Consider the following 19780-nt stretch of genomic DNA (forward strand, 5'->3'; position numbering starts at 1 on the left):
GCATGTACATGAACAGCCCTCAGTAATTGTTTCAGAAGAATTTGTGTTGATAAATTCATTTTGGAGGCCAACTTGATTGCAGAGGTGAAAGATGAGATTGTCGGTAGCTTGGTTCCTTGTGAAATTTCTTCACCTCTGGCACTAATTCTGAAATATTTAGCACCTGAACCTCTGAATCCCCAACAAGCAGGACAGTCTTTACTCCAGTTGAAGCAGCCAGATATAACAGTCATGTGTATGCGAAAAGTGCTTCCTTGTATGAATGTGTGTGTTTTCTTTGTTGAAAAGGGCTTTGATCAACACAACAGGTCATTTTTAAGGTGAGTAGCAAACTATCCCTTTCCTAATATTGTAGATATTCCACCCAGGAGTTTCCATTGTCTGACTGTCTTTATACTAAATTGTTTGAGCAGTTAACGCAATATACCAGCAAACTATATTCTGTTCAGAGTCCGTGTGTACATTTATATTCCGTGCAAGCTGACCGGCCATTGCTTGCCACGGTGATGTGGCCGGAGTGTTGGCATTGTAGCAGCACAATGGGTTAAGAATTAAGAACACACTTTCATATGAAGAAATTCTGCCTTGATGTGCTGAAGCAGCACTGGTGGATATGAATACAAAGTACTTACAATTTCCCCTTTTACACTGTTTATTATAACCGTGAAGGGATTGAATAATGTGCACCGACAAATATAACACACAAACAATGAGTATTTTTTTTTTTTTTACCTAGAGGAGGATTTCAATGCCAGCCCAACACATTCTCCTCCAGTATTTCGCTCTTTATACTGAGGTATAATATAACAACAAAAAATATTACTATGGTTATCAATCATCTCTAACTACAGACGCTGGAATTTTCATGTCTTGTATGGAATTATGTTACATATAAAAGTAACTTAAGTATTCCAAGTTATTTGATTACATATCAGAAGTACATCACATAGATCATCAAAGCTGATTCCTGATTTTTTTAATGCAGGTATGACCTTTCACAATAAAATGACAGAGTAAAAGTTTTTAATGAATTTGATTATTAACTGCATAATCAATAAGCTGTTACAATTTTTGTATATTAACAAAATAAAGATAATTAACATAGAATATAACAACATGGCACATACATCATTTTCTGGATTCATATATATTTAAACCACACTCATTAATATAAATGAATACAATGCCTTATGTTAAACATAAGGTACTTGTTGACATCATACAGAAAGTGTGCACTATTGAGCACATCATTCACTCATCTGTAAAAGTGAATTGACTGTACCATCTTTGCTGCCTCTGTTAGCTTCAAAAACAGACTTAATTACTTCTTTGTCCATATTAGGAAACATTTCTTCAATCTGAAACAAAAAAATCTCTCAGTCTCATGAGGAAGAAGCTAGGGACATACAAAATCTGTAGTACTCAGTCATACTGCAATGTTTTGTGAACTTATGGAGCAACATTTAACCCTATGAACTGCAGTATACTCCTGATTATTCAGTGTAATCTGGGGAAGAAGATACACAAATAATTGAAAAACATGAATAGTTGAGGTTTTTCGAACATGTATTCGAGACAATGTCTACTGATGGGTAGCAGTGGCAGCGTCAATGGCCGACATCTGCATGTGTTGAGGTGCAGCTCAGTGCAGTTATCTTCCACTTTCAGTCTGGCTTAGTTTCTGCCACTGCCCCTAGCAGCCGGTAACCTATGCTGCCAGTACCCGTGTGCACAACATCTGTGCTTTTCTTTTAAAAAAGATGAACGAATAATCGTGAGTACACTGCACAGACCTAAAAACAGTTTGATTATGCCAGTATAATCTCTGTCCAAAATAGACATCAAAAGATAGCAAGTCTTAGTATATTATTACCCACTTATTTATATTTACTTGCATGTTTACACTATACATTTATTTTGATAATGTCACTATACCTGACTAATATTCTATTCTAAAGTATTGAGAAAGTAAGACAGATACACAAAAATTCAGAGGAGACAAATTGCCACTTGACAGTTGATCATGCTCGATGAATATAAATAATATTAAGAAACAACTGAAATTTTGTTCATAATTAAGCTCCCAGTAACAAAACAATAACAACAACATTAATGTTATAGGAGGGTGATACTAAAGGTAAGGTCTCCAGTTTGTTAAACATAAAGAAACATTTATTTACAATAAAATTGTACATAGATTTGAAACTTGAGCATTTCTCTACTTTTCCACATAATCACTATTTCGATTGATGCATTTTTGAACATGCTATAGCAGTTTTTGTATGCCCACGTCATACCAGCCCACCACCACACTACTGAAGAAACACTAGACCTCATCTTTCACCCCGTCATCATTGTCACTGAAGCACCTTCCAGCAAAGTTTTCTTTCATCTTAGGAAGCCCAGACTATATGGTGGATGGGTGATGATGTCCCATCCAAACTGTTGCAGAAGATCCACGGTTTGACAGACGATCGTTGTCATAGTGAAGGCTTATCCCTTGCTCTACATTTCTCCTCTTCGGTTCTGAATCACTTGTCTGAGTGTTTTAATGTCTGAAAATACCTGTCACCATTTACTGTTCTCCCAGGAACCACAAAGCTGACCAACAATATCTCCTTTTGATTCCAAAACTCACCTGCCATGACTATATTGGCAGACTATGTTCTTTTGAATTTACAAGGCTTGGGTGAATCAGAATGCCGCCACTCACACGACTGTTTGATTTCAGATGTGAAGTGGAAAGCCCAAGTCTCATCAGCCATACCCAAGTTTCATCAACTGAATACAAAAGGCTGTCCTTTTCACCTGCATAGGATTAAAATTGGCAGGAAGTTTCAATGCGATGCCATTTGTGGTCTTCTGTCAGCATTCTTGGGACCCATTTTGCGAACACCTTCTGAAATTTCAACGTTTCAGTCAAAGTCTGGTAAACGATGCTTTCAAGAGTGATCTGCTGACCTTGAAGTACGATTTGTTCATCCTTTGCGATTGTCTCTCTGGGAATTGGTGGTCTCCCACTTCTTTCCTCACCATAATTTCCGTATGACAACCTGCAAACTCTCTACATCACTTTTAGACATTTTTTACATCTGTAAACAACTCTCCGTGCACTTCCATCAACTGTGAATGAATGTCGATTGGTTTAACACCTTCTGCACTCAAAAACCAAATAATTGTGTGAACTTCGCACCTGGCAGTAATGGCTAATGAGACCTCCATTACAACTGGCTGCCAAGCCAAGACTAAAAGCGCCAGCAGACGTGCAGTTTCTGTAGAGTGTGTGTGTGTGTGTGTGTGTGTGTGTGTGTGTGTGTGGACAACAGCCAGGCAAACAGTTTCCTTGTGGCTCCAGCACCTTGAAGACCTAACTTTTCGGATTGCCCTAATAATAATGGGACTTCCAGGATAGGAACAATGAGGAAGAATGAGGGAGAGGTACCACTCACTCACTGCTGATTGATGTATGGAACAGACTCTTAAGAGCGTAGAAAATTTCACCAGCCAGCAAGGATGATGGGCATGGAAGAAGGGGAATGGGCTGTACCAACTGAAGATAAGGAGGGGTTTAAGGAGATAATGCAAAGCAGGAGAGGGGAGGCAGCTGTCTACGGCAGTAGCAAAATAAGGACTGAATAAGGTAGCAATCTCACAATAGAATCGAGAGAGGAAACAGGGAGAGAGAAAAATTGATGTCATTAAGAGGAGAGTAATTAATCTGAAATGGGAGGGAGGGGGGAGTTGGAAAGATAATACGGTGAGGGCAAGGGTGTGGGTATGTGGTTAGCACAGTTAGCACTCTAGTAGATGTTATGTCACAGTGGTAGTGAGAATGGAGGTGACTGGGAATGGAGAAGAGACATACAGAGTGTTTTCACCTGCATAACACACAGCAGTACCTTTAGTAACTAAGCAAATTGGATATCCAAGGAGTAAACACCCAGTTTAAATCGAAGCAACAGAACCATTTGCTCTGATATTACTTCTAACAAAAACTGAAAGTCAAGGCAGCAGGAATCAGCCTATGGTATGTAAACTCTGTGTGGCTTCCACACCAGGGTCCCTTACATGTAACAAGAAGACAGGATTAGGCAATAAGATGAAAAACATATCCTCTGGACCGTACTTACCATGACATAGATACAAGAAAAGCTATGACCACTGTAAATGGAACTACGTGCTAACTTCTAGTTGCAAGGAAGCAGGTATGATGGGTAACTATCGGCAAGAGAGAGAGTTAACACCAAGTGGGGCTACCCTCACCCTTCCCTCATTTTCCAGTGCTAAGTCACGCATGTGAGCTACTGTCTCAATGTGTTGCCATACTCTTGCACAATAGCCTACTAAAAATTTGATAACTTAAAATCATTTAATGGATCAGTAACATGTAAACATAATTAATCTTGATTCAAACCTCGTCAGTTCAATAATTTCCCCAAAAACCTAGGTTTTAAACAAATTTTACATTCACTGAAATCTGAAGATACAAAGCTGACATTTTAATAGATTTGTGTTCTGGTATAAAAACATTGTGTAGATATTTCTGTTGAGTTATGTCAAGTATTTTTCAAGCACATCAATTGTTAACAGAAATTTCACATCTGCTGAAATTTGAGGCTACAGAGCTGGAATTTCAATAGATGAGTTTTCGTATAAAACCCAGTATGGAAGTTTGTACAGTGATATGGTCAATATTTACAAAATTATTCAAAAAATTGTGGATTTTGGTCTACAATGTCTTAAAGTGTAACAGATTATCTAGTCTTTAGAATGAGGTTATGATCTAGATGATATGCCACTGTATTCTGGTTTTAAATGAAGAAATTAAGGTACAATGACAACAGAAAGCACAGCTCACCGGACAATGACTATTCAAAGTTCTACGTAAAAAACCGTACAAGCTAATGTACTAGAACAGAAAATTAAAACTTAAATAGCAAGGAAGTGGGTACAATCCCAATACGGAGATTTGCTAGAAATTTAAAGCATCAAGAAGCGTGCTTTTCAAGCACATAGGCCTGCATTACACTGTAATTTCACAAATCTTTTATAGAAGCTAGTACCACATTATAACTTTCATAAAAGATATGATAAAAGTATTATAGTAGATCACCAAAGATTTATAAAAGTCTGATCAAAGATATTTGGCAAAGATCTTTTACAGAATCATATGGGTTATAGTTGGGTACACTGTTGGCCAGAAGTGAGTGTTTCGTTTACTGCCTGGACTGGGAGCCTTTAGGCAGCCCCAGCAGAGCATTCAGAAAGTGTGTTTCAGTCCATTAAGGAGTGAGTGTCAGTCTACTGGAGATGTGTAAAGTATTCATTTGTGATGGTCCTTGCAAGCACGAGACTACAAGCAACGGAACTTTTTGTTACTGCGAGAGAGATTATGACTGTACATTATTTGCATTGTATAAAACTGAATCTACATATGAACATTAGACAATTATTTACCTCATCAGTTCATTTTAGTGAGCCGCTCGTATTAAAACAGTATGGTGAGTGCAGCATTAAACTTTCCACTCTTAGGCCAGCTAAAGCTAAACTATCTTTATAGGTTTGGTTGGTGTTTCATAGAGACAGATTTTGTAGAATTGTTAATGGGATTTGGTTCTGAGCTATACTGGATGCTGAGAAAAGAAAACAATTTAGCAGCAATGATTTTGTGCATGTGATACAAAGGAGATTTGAATATGAGTTCCTTCTTGAAAACTTGGTTAGATTATTTCCGTAACCACTTCCTAACAACCTCAAAACATCAAGTAAAAGTTCTTTTTTCAACTACAGAGAGCTGGAAATCTGTGCAAGTGGCTTGCAGACTGCAGGTAGTTACCTCATTTACAACAATTTTCAGATTACCTGCCTGTTTAGTTTACAGACACTTGTCGCATGGTGATAAAATATTAGGAAAAACAAAAAACAACCACAACAATCTAGACACCCAACCTGACACAGAGTGCATTAGAAGGGCTTAGGGGAAACTATTCCTATTGTATGTACCTACTCACATGTAAGTGAATAATTAATGGAGATTACTAAACAGTTGGAAGGCTTGAAAATGATGGGACGTTGTATGTGAGCCACATTTCAAGATGTTTACACCACAATGGTTAATTCCAGAAAGCAGCCCTTGCTTCTATATCTCAGTTGATACAACAGTTAAAGAGCACTACCCATGCAATAAAATTGCATCCTCTTCTACCTACTACCATTTGGCAAAAACCTGGTTTTGATACGTTGGATCATTTCTGAAAGTTACGGTTTACTTTATAAATGTACTCTTGGTCAAAACGTATTTACCAACTTCATGCCACTCATTTACATCTTTTCTTCTTCAGTGTCATCATAAACATCAGTATCTCTCTCTCCCAATAAGGTAACAACGCACAGATCTATTCTTCAGAACAATGAGCTTGCACGTCTGCAACAGCACAGTCCGGGCACAGCAGTGTGTGCTCAGCAGGCACAATATAGCTGCGAAGTTGTGTGTGTGTGTGTGTGTGTGTGTGTGTGTGGGTGTATTGATGGTATTAGCCTGCATCCATAAAGAAGAGTGTTCAGTTCCAGTGACTTCAATGTGATGTTCTGACGCTCACAACAAGTCTGCTGAAATTCCATCATTTCATTTTCCTGAATGGACAAGAGAAGTTCACCTTTTTTGTTTATTAAGCTTCTGGCATTTTGATGGAAGACTGTAAATTCATTTTCTTCAATATCCTTGGCTTTGTCCACACTGCAGCATTTTGTTTTACTATAGAAGAGTTGGCAAAAGAAAGGCAGTTGCAGTGGGCTTGGTGCAGTTGTTTCGCACGTCTACACCAATCAATTATATAACACGATTTTGTATATTTTTATGGCAATGCCTAAACATTTTCACAGCTCTATATGCTGCTATTGTTTTGACATGGACCACTAGCCTTTTTCAGTTGAAAGCTAGAAACAGCACTGCTAGGGGTCAGGGCTCATTTTCACTGACTTTACTATAGCAGTTGTATCAACTGTAATTGCATTCATTCTGCAGCTCTGTCTTTTCAATGAAATTACCCAAAAAAGGCCTAGTGAACACTAATCCATTTGTGTACTGATTTTGCAATCACACTGGCCTAACAACCTACTGCCAAACTTGGTAATTTGTCATGTGTGTGCTACAAGTACTGTCCGAGTATCTTAATCATCACTAGGGTCACTGAATAGGAGTAAATTAGAGACATTTAGTCCATGCTGAACATTATTTCTCCACAAAAATATTAACGCTTCTTTGCCATTTGATAATCTCTTGCTTTTTTACTGTCTTTCTCCTACAGACCAACTATGGGTCATATAAAAGCCAAGTGAACTGTTCCTTCCATTGATCCTTTATCTAGTCACTCTTTTATGTACTGATTTCAATTTTGTTCCTTGCACTTTGGCTTGGATTTCGATGCACTTTTCTTTGATAATTATGTTTGGTTTTTTAACTTGTCAAAACTTGAAATTTTTCTTCTCAAAATGTTCATGCTTGCTATAGTAAGGAAAGATTGGGCAGAATGTAAATAACTTAGGAGCAAAGGTGACCACTCACTGAACAGCAGGAGCACTTAGTTGTAGATAGACACATACAAAAGAGAAAGAAAACTTACCAGCTTTTGAAATAAATTCTTTATCAAGCTCCTTCTCTGCTTATGGTCCCAGCAGGCATGTTTTCTTCAGTCAGCCTTACAGAATGTGCTGTACCAGGTATTGACTGTTTTGTCTGTCAAAGCTTTTATTAATATTTGGTAGGATATAATAACAACTGATTTACATTTAGCGAATTCAAGGACACAAAATGGACGCATCATTCCATTAGATGCCATGTTTTGATACGCCTGTCTTCCAGTGGTGCTCTCTGCAACTACACCGTGTACATATAATGAAGGAAACAGAGAGATGCTCTATCCATTAATATGTGCCACTTTTCTGTGCGTCTTTTAGTTTTCATGCAATCATCTTCTGAAACTATACTTTTGTGTTCTCTCTTAAATTTAAAGTGTGTGTTGTAGTTATGTTGCATAATATATCCTCACAATGATTTTTCCTTTACATAATTTTTCTGTCAATCATGAAACTAGTGCTTTTTTTTTAGGAATGTGTGCATTCTAGCTGAATTATTGTCTTGTAATGAAAAAATTTTGGATTGCTAGAGTGTTACTTTTTGTCATAACATGTCGGAATAGGCATTTGTCTTTTATAATCTTGCCCCGCAGCTTCTTTCACTCGTTCATTAAGCTGGAGTGTGGTGTCCAGATATTTAAATTTCTCAATTTTCTAGTTTTCTCATAACTTTGATGGTGTAGTCTTATTTGTTTGTCATTCCCTCTAATTTTGAGTGATGATTTGTAAGCTTTAACTCGCTTCTGTTTACTTATGAATATTTGTTTTTGTACTGTCCTACACAATTTACCAAAATTTCTAAAATCTGCTACCACCAAACAAACAATTTTGATTTGTTACATTCTACCTATTCGGCCTTCAAATTTCTGCATCCAATTAATTCCCGTTTAACTCCAAGTAGCATTTCTTCTACAAATTTCATCACAGATTTTGTTCATTATTTATTGATAAGTTCCAAGCTGCACTCATTTCTTTTACATAATTTTTGTTCTATTGCAGTTTTACATGTTTCTTCAGCAACTTTTCACATCTTGAATTTTTTTTCATTAGTAGCAGTACTGTTTATTGTTGTATGATCTCTACATTGATTAATTACTTTGTGTCTACTCACTGAGTAAGATGCGATTTTGTTAACTGTTAATTCAACTTTTGCTTTAGCTCTCGTTTACACATTTGGAATTTGTCATTTGAATCGTAAACTGCTCAATCCTGTGGGCCACATGCAGACAGCACATAGCTCCTACAGTGATGCATGAAGGTCTGCACAGCATTCAATATGGCAAGCAGGTCATACACATTTGTGAGGCATTGCCGGAATGGTATGTTTGCACTGTTTTCTGAGAAATGTTTTAAGCCGCTGGCTTTGTATGACAATTTTCATTTTGTCTGTTTTTATCAATACTCCTGGAAAAGACTGCAGATAATGGTTGAAACTGATCACCTAGTAATAACTGTAGCAAATGCATTACACTGACATTGAGAGATTCTCAATTTCACTAAATACACCAACAAATCACTGCAACATGTATCATTATATCAATCACTAGCATCAACTACTCTGTTCATCTACCTCTCAATCGGTGACTAAGTCAGTATAGCAGCTCAAAGGAAACAGTTTAATCACCTACTGAAGTGAAGCATAAAACTACATTTTGTTAAGAAACATATTTATTTGGTATCTTCAATTTTTTGGTCCTGTCCTCCTCAGTTGCGCGTAATACTACGGTATGTTGATGATTTTCACTTATGGACCGTCTGACAGCAACTGAATAAAACACAATTTTAGTGCCATACCCGTTTCGCCTTTATTTTCTGCAAGGCATCATCAGTGGCCTGTAATATGTACATATGTTAGCTATTTTATTTACATTTTTGTCACTGTGCCTATAGGTTGTAAACAGTTCTGGTGGTTGGTATTTCCTATTAAGTAGTAATGTTTTGAACTGTACTTACAGGTTGCGTAGACAGTTTCTTACATATTACGCTCCTGTTGCATTTTTGGTCTTGTTCTTCTTCCTATGAGTGCCAATTTGCTGTTTTTTCTGCATTCCACAGCACTATGCACTGAACGTTTGTTTTAATGCAATGTTTTGGTTTCTGTTGCTGACTGTCAAATGTTTTTGCCAAAGATCGAATATTACTGCCAAACTTATGAGTGTAACTATCGAAGTATCTGTGGTCTGTTCGTGTATGCATTTGTGTGCGCGCTTGTGTGTGTGTGTGTGTGTGTGTGTGTTTTGGTGTCATATTAATTTAATTTAATTTTATTGTATTTAATTATTTATTTTCGTTTATGTCCTGTGTATGTGTGTGTGTGTTTTGGTGTGATTATATATATATATATATATATATATATATATATAATTTTTTTGTGCTGTGTATGTGTGTCTGTCTGTATTTTGGTGTTATGCAAATTATTATTATTATTATTATTATTATTATTATTATTTTTTTTTTTTTTTTTGGCGGGGGGGCTGTGTATGTGTGTATTTTGGTGTTATATACTTTTTTATGTTATCATTTCCTTTATTAAGTGTAGTAAGGAGCCTGTGCTGATGTGTGTTTGTTCATTTATCACATGTTTGTTTTCTGCTATGGCTTTCTGGATGTGGAAGTTTTGTTGCATTTGTATAAGATGTTTGTCATGGTTGCTTATTCTCATTATTTTCATTTCTTGTTCCATGTTTGTAGGATGATGGTTGTAGTGTTTTAAATGCTCTGCAAATGTGGAATGGTTTGTTTCATACTTCCAACATCTGATATGTTCTTTGTATCTTGTTTCAAAATTCCTGCATGTCATGCCTATGTATACTGCATCACAACTTTGACATTCAAGTTTATATATTCCTGATTGTTGGAATTTGTCCCTCTTGGTAGCTGGCTGGCTTAGGTGTGATTGAAGGGTTTGCCCAGGCTTATATGCTATTTTGAAGCCCTGTCTCTTTAGGATGTTTGCAACTCTGTGTGTTAGTTTATGTGTGTAGGTCATGGTGTACCATCTGGTTCTTTTCTGTGTGGTGTTGTCATTGTGTGTGTTTGTTGAGTGTGTTTGTAAGTTTTCAGCTTGTGAGTTCTTTTGTATTGTGGAAATGTTGTGTTTGTGTTTTATTTGTGTTTTTATTTTTTGATTGAGCCTGTGTACCACATGTGTGTCATATAAAGTAGAAAACAACAGAACAGTGATAAACACAGGAAACCTAATAGAAAATATACAGAACATACAGGTACCACACACAGCATCACTGATTTCATTCGATATAGAAAATATGTATACCTCCATCCCTATCACGGAAACAATAGAAATCATAGAACAAAATCTCTCATCCCACAGCAACCTCACCACAGACACAATAAAAGAAATAACAGATATGCTCAGACTGACAACTGAACAAAACTACTTTCAGTTTGAGGAAGAATATTATCTACAAACTGATGGACTGCCCATGGGATCCCCAATATCAGGAACACTAGCAAACATTTTCATCAGTCACCTTGAAAATCAGATATTTGATAAGATAACCACAAATGAAAGTTTCAAAATCATATATTGGTACAGATACGTGGATGACATTATTTGTTTGGTAGACGAGCCAAGTGAAAAAATAGATGAACTCCATTCAGAAATAAACAAAGCTCATAAGAACATAAAATTCACACTTGAAAAAGAAAAAGAAAATCAAATAAATTTTCTTGACATTACAATTAAAAAAGAAAATGGAAAACATACATTTAACATCTTTAGAAAACCAACAGCCACAGACACAATAATACATTCCACATCCAACCACCACCAAAGCCAGAAATTTGCAGCACTAAGACACATGTTACATAGATTAAACAGAATCCCACTCAGTAAGAGAAACTATGAACAAGAAATGAACACGGTCATACAAATAGCTAGGAACAACGGGTATGACACACATGTGGTACACAGGCTCAATCAAAAAATAAAAACACAAAACACAAACACAACATTTCCACAATACAAAAGAACTCACAAGCTGAAAACTTACAAACACACTCAACAAACACACACAATGACAACACCACACAGAAAAGAACCAGATGGTACACCATGACCTACACACATAAACTAACACATAGAGTTGCAAACATCCTAAAGAGACAGGGCTTCAAAATAGCATATAAGCCTGGGCAAACCCTTCAATCACACCTAAGCCAGCCAGCTACCAAGAGGGACAAATTCCAACAATCAGGAATATATAAACTTAAATGTCAAAGTTGTGATGCAGTATACATAGGCATGACATGCAGGAATTTTGAAACATGATACAAAGAACATATCAGATGTTGGAAGTATGAAACAAACCATTCCACATTTGCAGAGCATTTAAAACACTACAACCATCATCCTACAAACATGGAACAAGAAATGAAAATAATGAGAATAAGCAACCATGACAAACATCTTATACAAATGCAACAAAACTTCCACATCCAGAAAGCCATAGCAGAAAACAAACATGTGATAAATGAACAAACACACATCAGCACAGGCTCCTTACTACACTTAATAAAGGAAATGATAACATAAAAAAAGTATATAACACCAAAATACACACATACACAGCCCCCCTCGGAAAAAAAAAAAAAAATTATGCATAACACCAAAATACAGACAGACACACATACACAGCACTATATATATATATCACACCAAAACACACACACACATACACAGGACATAAACAAAAATAAATAATTAAATACAATAAAATTAAATTAATTTAATATGACACCAAAAACCACACACACACACACACACACACACACACACACACACACACACACACACACAAGCGCACACACAAATGCATACACGAACAGACCACAGATACTTCGATAGTTACACTCATAAGTTTGGCAGTAATATTCGATCTTTGGCAAAAACATTTGACAGTCAGCAACAGAAACCAAAACATTGCATTAAAACAAACGTTCAGTGCATAGTGCTGTGGAATGCAGAAAAAACAGCAAATTGGCACTCATAGGAAGAAGAACAAGACCAAAAATGCAACAGGAGCGTAATATGTAAGAAACTGTCTACGCAACCTGTAAGTACAGTTCAAAACATTACTACTTAATAGGAAATACCAACCACCAGAACTGTTTATAACCTATAGGCACAGCGACAAAAATGTAAATAAAATAGCTAACATATGTACATATTACAGGCCACTGATGATGCCTTGCAGAAAATAAAGGCGAAACGCGTATGGCACTAAAATTGTGTTTTATTCAGTTGCTGTCAGACGGTCCATAAGTGAAAATCATCAACATACCGTAATATTTATTTGGTACTTTGTAACACTTATATCAATTAGTGGCAGGTTTATATTACGTAACTGCGTGTCTACGATTATGGAGTGTGTTTTCTTTGTTAGTTAATGTTATTGATTTGTGACAGGAAATTTAAAGTATTATATTTAGAGGAAAAACTTTGTATACTGGAACCTGGTTCATGCTTAGGGCATTTGTATTTGTAATATGTAAAAGACGTAGGGAAGCCCTCCACAACGGAAGTGGCTCGGCGCACTGTAAAAGGTGGTTTTGGCAGTCTAACTGGGCTGCTACTTGGTGGGAACGATACACAGTCAGTGGTTAGCCGTTGCACAGAACACATCGACGGTGCCAAGGGAGGCAATTAGAAGCCACTTTGCAAGAAATTTTGCCTCGGATGTGGATTTGGCTTTTGCGTGGTACTCTCGGCAATAAGGAATGGCTCTAACACATTAAAAATCCGTCACTAAGTAGAAATTGTATAGAGCATTCAAAGATCACGAGTCATGAGCACAGTTAGCCGCTACGTCACTTGCCACCACTACTTTGCCACTGCTCCACCAACTTCATGCATACAGATATACAGGGCATGGACCAGTCAAATTTGTGTGAGTGATTTTAATAATAATCCAAGTGCAATAAACTTGTGTTTAGAATCCTAACTTTTATCCTTATCATGAACCTATGCAGGTTCTCCTCCTAAGTGTTCATAAAACTGAATATCCTGTTTTAAATGAACTAGTGTTTTATTTATGTTTGTCAAATGTGCAAGGATTAGCAAGAGTTAAAGTTAGTTAGAATGTTGCTAAGTAATCTCAATTTATTACAAAGTATCGTTTTGAAAAACTTCATTGCCAGACTGTGTAAATGCTACTGTCTAAAATACCTGCTTCACAGGTGATGAAAAAGGCACATAAGTTAAACTTACTTGAAACATAATTTAGCCCTGATTACTATCATGAATGATTTATTTGAAGTTAATTGAGCTCAGTATTGAGTAATTTGCCTTGATAAGTAGAAATTACAAACATTCCAAGTGAAGCTAATAATTAAATTTAGCTCAATTGAATTTTGCTACTGAAATAATCATAGAGTTTGACTAGTGATACAATAGCAGTTTATGGGTCCCTACCATATTCTTCTCATACTAGAAAGATAAGTGGATTATTACTGTTACTAAGGAAATCTGATGTATTTTTTTAATGAGAGTATAAACAGTGTATTGTGATTGTTTGTTTTTTCCCTATTTTTATTACTGGTTGTTACATGTCACTTAAGTTAGAAGACAGTTCCTCTACAGAAAGGAGTATAGTTCTGTAAAATGTGTTCATATTCTTCAGTAATTAGTTTTCTTATGCACAATATGGGGACCACATCCTAATCATGAAAACTATCCCCATACTACAACACTACCTGGCCTCTGTACTTCATTGCTGGCACTACACATTATCGCAGATAACACTCTCCAGGCATTTGCCAAACCCAAACCTTTCCATCAGATTGCTACAGGGTATGGCATGATCCATCGCTCCACATCACTTATCTCTAGTCATCCACTGTCCAATGGCATCACTCAGCACTGACCACAGAAATTCCAGTGTTTACTGACAACCACCCTCTGCAATGTTCAATGGTCCCTGTCTGTCACTACATGAGATAATACATGGTCTTTGTTTAGCTGTAGTTGTTCCTTCATGTTTCCATTTCACAATCAAAATGCCAACAGTCAATTTGGTCAGCTTTGGTAGGGTTGAAATATTTCTCAAGTATTTGTTATTCAGGTGACATCCAACGACTAGTCCATGTTTGAAGTCACTTGCCAGGCCCATTCTGCTGCATTTTTTTAATTTTTATTTATTTATTTATTTTTTGTTTCATATGATGACACAGCCGGGCACAAAGCCCCACACAGAGGTGTTTGCCCTGTACTAGAAGATTCTGCAGACCTCTGCTCTTTATTTTAGCACATTTCTTAGATACTGTTGCTAAAAGTTTAGGGCCAACAATAAATGCTTACTTAAATATCTTAGACAATACAAGAGTTAAAGCAGATGAACCATATAAAAAAACCTCATTTCAAAATCCCAAACTTTTAACAAAATAAGAAGGTAATCGCCATTGTTTTAAAAATGTTAATAAAGAATGAAAACATAACACTTCACAAAAGACAATACATTCATCAAATTTCTACCTACTTTAAATTTATCTAAGGCAATCCTACCTGCTTAAGTTCCTGTTCTGACAGGTGTGGCTGAGGAGGCTGTGTTGGGGGTGCAGTGTAGACTGGTACTGGTGCGTATGGCCTCATTCCATACACTGGTGGGTTTACCGATGGCACCATTACCACTGGTGCAACAGATGAGTAAACATACTGTGGAGCTACATGTGTCTGTAACAACAAATTAAATACAAATTACACAAAAGTCACCACATCTGAAAAGAATTTCTTTTTCATTTGTCACAGTGAAAACAATATATGGTTAACTCTGTTCCCACAAACAAACAAATAAAAATGGCAACAAATAAGAATATGAATCAAGTCCACCAACAAATAAAATTTTAAGTTCTAACACAACTGTCAGTGAAAGCTGGAAAACATCTGCAAAGCTGTTATAGGATTAGCAACAAATGAAAATGTGATAAACAATGATGGAAAATATTCAAAGAAAGGAACAGAAAAAGGGGAGAATGTTCAACTTTGGCACTGAAGTGGGGATTTTTCTTTACGACCATTTCACGAGTGTACCGTGAATATCAGGAATCTAGTAAAACATCAAATCTCCGACATCGCTGCACCTGGAAAAAGATCCTGCACGAACAGGACCAACGATGACTGAAGAGAATTTTTCAATGTGACAGAAGTGCAACACTTCCAAAATTGCTGCAGATTTCAATTCTGGGCCATCAATAAATGTCAGCATGTGAACCATTCAACAAAACATCACTGAAGTCCTTGATGACTCCACAACAGAAAGCTTTACGCCTCGCCTGAGCCCATCACACTGGATTGTTGATGACTGGAAACATGTTGCCTGTTTGGATGAGTCTCATATCAAATTGTATCAAGTGGATGGTTGTGTATGGGTATGGAGACAACCTCATGAATCCAAGGGCCCTGCATATCAGCAGGAGACTGTTCAAGCTGGTGGAGGCTCTGCAATGGTGTGAGGCATGTACAATTGGGATTATATGGGACACCTGATACGTTTAGATATGACTAACAGGTGACACATACGTAAGTGTCCTGTCTGATCACCTGCATCGATTCATTCATGTCCACTTTGCATTCCGATGGACTTAGGCAATTCCAGAAGTTCAATGTGACACCCCACACACCCAGAATTGCTACAGAGTGGCTCCTGAAACACTCTTCTGAGTTTAAACACTTCTACTGGCCACCAAACTTCCCAGAAATGAACATTATCGAGCATATCTTGGATGCCTTGCAATGTGCTGTTCAGAAGGTATCTCCACCCAATTGTACTCTTAAGGATTTATGGACAGCCCTGTATGGTTCATAGAGTCAGTTCCCTGTAGCACTACTTCGACATAGTTGAGTCTATGCTACGTCATGTTGCAACACTTCTGCGTGCTCGTGGGGGCCCTACATGATATTAGGCAGGTGAAAGAGTTTCTTTGGCTCTTCGGTGCATATTACACACTGAGGTCTGAAAGCACACTGTGTTCAACAGCAGGGTATGTGACAATAGAAAATATGGCATGAATGTGTGCAGTTTGGTTTACTGCCAGAAAGCAGGTATTCATTTTTTTTAATGAATGAAATGGATAACCTAATTTTGGAGGAAGAATGGAGAGCTATAGGATAAAGTACCCAAAAAAATAAAGGGGAATGATCTGCTCATACTTTGGGCAATGGTGACAGAGGTAACCCAGCAATGGACATGGCATAAAATTCACCAAGATCATACAAGAACAGAGAACAGTGTTTACCTATTTATGAATCCCAATTGTTCTGATAGGGTTTTTTTTAACAAAAGACAAGTAAAGGCTCACCAAAGTACATAAGTTATCAGCACCTGGACGAAATGTAGTAGAATAATGAGGCTGAATTTGTCAGCACGGTTAATTTAATACAGAAAGTATTAACTATTCCTATGTGCAGTTGCTGCTTTGAATTTGGAGCAACGATTTCCATTATTCACACAGAAAAGTTTAGTTCAAGTGGTTAATCATCTATTATTACTTACAAGCATATGCATCAGCAGATGATATGCAGGGGGGAAGAGCAATATTCTAAAATTTCTATTTATGATAAATATTTGCTTGTCAGTTGTGTGACATAAAAAATAAATAAATAAATAAAATAAAATAAAATTATATTCCAGATAATTGGTGGTTATCAAGCGTGAATGAAAGTCTGTAACAGCTAGTACTGTGTATTCCAGGATGGGGATGGATGAGTGGGGCAGTGCAACTATATTTATGCTATCTTACAGATCCTATGCAGCAATGCAACTCTGTAGGGAAATACTTTAAAACAGTGTCATCCAAAAGCTTTGAAGCCTAACACCAGACAAATGCAAATAGATAGACAATTGTGGCAGGAATATTAAAACATTAAGGCACAATGGAGAAGCATATAGTTTCTTAAAAATGAACTATGACTTTATTCAACTTATACTTACGACTTTTGTTTAAACTTTGCAAATCACAAGTAAAAGTGTGGTATTAACATTTTGGGGAACAAGGGCAGTTCCTACTCACAAAGTCTTGAAACCAGAGCTAAATGTGTACTATCAGACTAAAGATGATTTGTTTGTTTAATCTGTAGCTTTTGGAACTGGAAACCAGAAATTTACAAATCCGTTACCAGCTACATAAGAGTTGTAACTTTACATATTTGTTTTTGCCGCCAAAGTGAAATATAAAAATTAGTAACCACAATTATTCTGTGGCTAGAATAACTAACTGCATGGACATAACCTCCATAAAAATTTAAGGTGCGACCATTAAGTCATACAGGACCAAAATGAACACAGGGGTCTTAAAGAAAAAAGATACAGGAGGTATTATTATGAAACATAATTACCAGAAACTGCCACCAGGTGACAGGGCTGTGTTAGCAGTGACATTAATCGTATCCACAGAAATAAATGAACAGTTTGATAATGATAAAAACAGTACAGAACTAGGAACAAGAACAAACTAGATACAAAAATTCAACAGAACCATACACAACAGTGCATACAACATACAAAGTTCATGTAGGACTAGCAGGGAAGGGGAAGAAAGAATAATAGGGGAGGCGAAAGGGAGGCAGCATATTGGGAGAACAATGAGTCATACTCAACACAGACAACTGAAGAAAAAATGTAAAGCAACAAAATCATCCAGCTTAGTAGGTAACAACCACTCATGGGGGCTGGTTGATAAAGGAAAACAGGGATGAGGAGGTGGCATCTCTAAAACACTGCACCGACGGAATATTTAATATGTCAATGAAAGTGCTAGTATTCTAGCTATGTGTAAGCAATGTATGTATTTGCAACTAAACATTATTACAAAATGTAGTAAAAATACAAAACAAAAATTTGATAATAATTGCAAAATAGTGTCAAAGACCAAATAGTAATGAAAAACACTACTAAGAAAGCCTTAGCTAAGTACTGTTATACTCTAAGGATAAACATATATATTTCTGAAAATGAACGACTTTCAGTTGTTGAGAGTCTAGCCAGGCTTAGCAACCAAAAGTCTCAGAGAAGATTGTGACTAAACTAAGACTAGGAGACATGGGTGTAACGATGAATGGCCTAACACATATAGGACCAATAGTATCCCCAAGGAGCAGCTGACATTTATGAACAATCACGTAGTAACAACATAGCATACTACCACAAATAAAACTGACATAGTGTAATGGATCTGGGAGATGTGTTATTTTCTACCGGATTTGTCGATACTAAATTGTAAATGTTTTCTTATATTTTTGTCAGAATTTTTTTATTGTAATTTGCCTTATTATATGCTAATTTACTTAATTTGAGAGTGAAAGCATATTGATTACTATTAGTAAATGTGCCGAAGAATATCAAAGAGACTGATTACAAGTGGAAGCTTGTGTGTTGTGTAAAAATGTCTTTGACGCTGGAGTCGTCTTTGACTGTAATCAGTCGGCAGTGAACTCTTGGTGTTTGTTGACAGTAGAACAATGTGCAGGTCGCCGTCATAAATAATTTGCTAGTGAACAGGAAAAAATGAATTATGTTACTACTTTTTTCTATATAAACTTCAAGAAGAAACCACATTTGAAGAAATGGTATTTGAAGCACCAAAAATGAGGCAAACGCATTGAACCAGGTCATTTCTGCAGCCGACGAAACTGCATTGTGGAATCATACTTCCACTAGACAACTGAAGCCAAGACAAATATCGCCTTGTAAACATTTTACGGAAAAGGTACTGTCACGAAATACGCCAAATTTAAGTAAATAAAAAATAGTGAGCATATTTCAATAGTAAAAACACATTCAGTAAACTTAAAAGCATGAACATGCTTTATCTAACAAACAGGTCTCTGTAATAAAAAGAACAAGTATGAACATTCTCATAGAGTATGATGGCCAAATGCAACCTCTCCATACATACAAAATAAAGAACTGCATAAAATATAAACCAAAACAATGTTCAACTGAGCCCACCACAGAACATAATGTATGAACAATCATCCTATACACTTTTTTGTTTAAAATACACACATATACATGTGATGGTTTTATTTGGATATTACATGTTACAATGATGTTTAAACTTTGTCCCTTCTACTTCACTGGATCTCTACTGAAGTCTGGCTTCAGCAGCAAGAGACTGCAGTCATGTATGT

The 19780-nt window shown here is 36.6% G+C and overlaps 1 protein-coding gene across 1 annotated transcript in view; it reads right to left on the reverse strand.

Annotated features, from left to right (window-relative positions):
* Positions 1-1014: 1014 nt before the first annotated feature.
* LOC126412506 (toll-interacting protein-like) overlaps positions 1015-19780 on the reverse strand; it is a 65302-nt gene continuing 46536 nt past the window's right edge. Inside the window, exons 5-6 of the mRNA XM_050082134.1 lie at positions 15158-15325; positions 1015-1358 (exon numbers count right to left, since the gene is read on the reverse strand). Of these exons, the coding sequence (XP_049938091.1) occupies positions 1248-1358; positions 15158-15325 (279 nt within the window). The 3' untranslated portion in view covers positions 1015-1247. The remainder of the gene's footprint in view (positions 1359-15157; positions 15326-19780) is intronic.

This window comes from Schistocerca serialis, chromosome 7, assembly GCF_023864345.2.
Source record: "Schistocerca serialis cubense isolate TAMUIC-IGC-003099 chromosome 7, iqSchSeri2.2, whole genome shotgun sequence".
In the NCBI taxonomy this organism is placed as follows: Eukaryota; Metazoa; Arthropoda; class Insecta; order Orthoptera; family Acrididae; genus Schistocerca; species Schistocerca serialis.